Raw genomic sequence first — 1,276 nt, 5'->3', positions numbered from 1 at the left:
GGGGGTCTGCGTCAGCCGGCTGCAGGGTTCCCCAAAGCAGCAGCGGCAGGCGCAGGGATGGGTCTCGGGCAGTGAGCGGGTCTGTTGCGGGCGTACACCATGAACTCTGCCCAGGCAAGCTGCCTAACCCTGCGCTCTCCTGTGGCCTTGCAGTGCTCAACCTGCTCCAAGTGCTTTCTGTCTCGGACAGAGCTGCGACTGCACGAGGCCTTCAAGCACCGGGGAGAGAAGCTGTTTGTCTGCGAGGAGTGTGGGCACAGGGCCTCGAGTCGCAACGGCCTGCAGATGCACATCAAGGCCAAGCACAGGTATGACGTGACCCATGTCCTCCGCTACATCACCGTGGCTCTCCTGGCCACGCTTCCTCCGCCGAGGGCCCAGCTGGCTGGTGCTGGGGAGAGGAATTGGCTCAAGGGTGGCAAGCACTGCCTTCCCGCAGGGGCTGGCTCTGGCTCTGGCGAGGGGCCAGCCAGCATTCTGCTTTTCTTTTTTCCAAAGGAAGTGCAGGCTTTTGGTACTTCCTCCAAGTGTACGAGGTGATGATGGAAGCTCATCAGCCTGGCTAATTCGTGTTCTTGAAGTGGCAAGCATGCGCCAACGGCTGCTTTCCACGTTCTGTTTCCTGGGCCGGTTATAACGCCCAAGGGGTGGGAGGCTACAGAATAGCATTTGTGGGCCTCCAAAATACTTTAGTTTGAGATGAGTTGAAGTAGGATTTAATTACAAGAATGTTGGGTGAGAACCTGAGGGGCTGAAGCTGGCGAAGGCAGAGATGAAGGTAACGTTGCCCCTGCCCACAGGAACGAGCGGCCCTACGTTTGTGAGTTCTGCCACCATGCCTTCACGCAGAAAGCCAACCTCAACATGCACCTGCGCACGCACACCGGTGAGAAGCCCTTCCAGTGCCACCTCTGCGGCAAGACCTTCAGGACGCAAGGTATCCCCTCCCCGGGTGTGTGGCTGGGGCTGGCAGTGCTGAGCGCCGCGCTCCAGCATCCAGGACCTCCAGAAAGCACCTGTGCTGCCAAGCCCACCTTCTCCTGCCCGCTTCCCCCGGGGAGCAAAGCCATGCTCTGGTGAGCACGTGCTAACACCGAGGAAGGCACGTTCCTGTTATTTCCACTACCCTCACGGCACAAGAGAGGAAGAACTTGATGAGTCTTCCCCAGTAGCAGTTAGCCTGGGCCAGCAGGCTGCTGCTTGTACTGCTTCTAAGCCTTCCTAACTGGCCTGGCACAGACCAACCACACGTGCGGTCTTTGCCACAGCGTGGCTC

General features: G+C 59.2%; 1 protein-coding gene across 1 annotated transcript in view; it reads left to right on the top strand.

The window, feature by feature from the left end:
- ZBTB48 (zinc finger and BTB domain containing 48) overlaps nt 1–1,276 on the top strand; it is a gene marked incomplete at its 5' end in the record, with an annotated part of 3,472 nt that overhangs the window by 1,343 nt on the left and 853 nt on the right. Inside the window, 2 exons of the mRNA XM_009704532.1 lie at nt 154–308; nt 801–937. Of these exons, the coding sequence (XP_009702834.1) occupies nt 154–308; nt 801–937 (292 nt within the window). The remainder of the gene's footprint in view (nt 1–153; nt 309–800; nt 938–1,276) is intronic.

This window comes from Cariama cristata, unplaced genomic scaffold, assembly GCF_000690535.1.
Source record: "Cariama cristata isolate BGI_N322 unplaced genomic scaffold, ASM69053v1 scaffold33127, whole genome shotgun sequence".
Taxonomy (NCBI): domain Eukaryota; kingdom Metazoa; phylum Chordata; class Aves; order Cariamiformes; family Cariamidae; genus Cariama; species Cariama cristata.
Note: the sequence above shows the minus strand (reverse complement) of the source record. Positions and strands in the feature narration are given on the sequence as shown.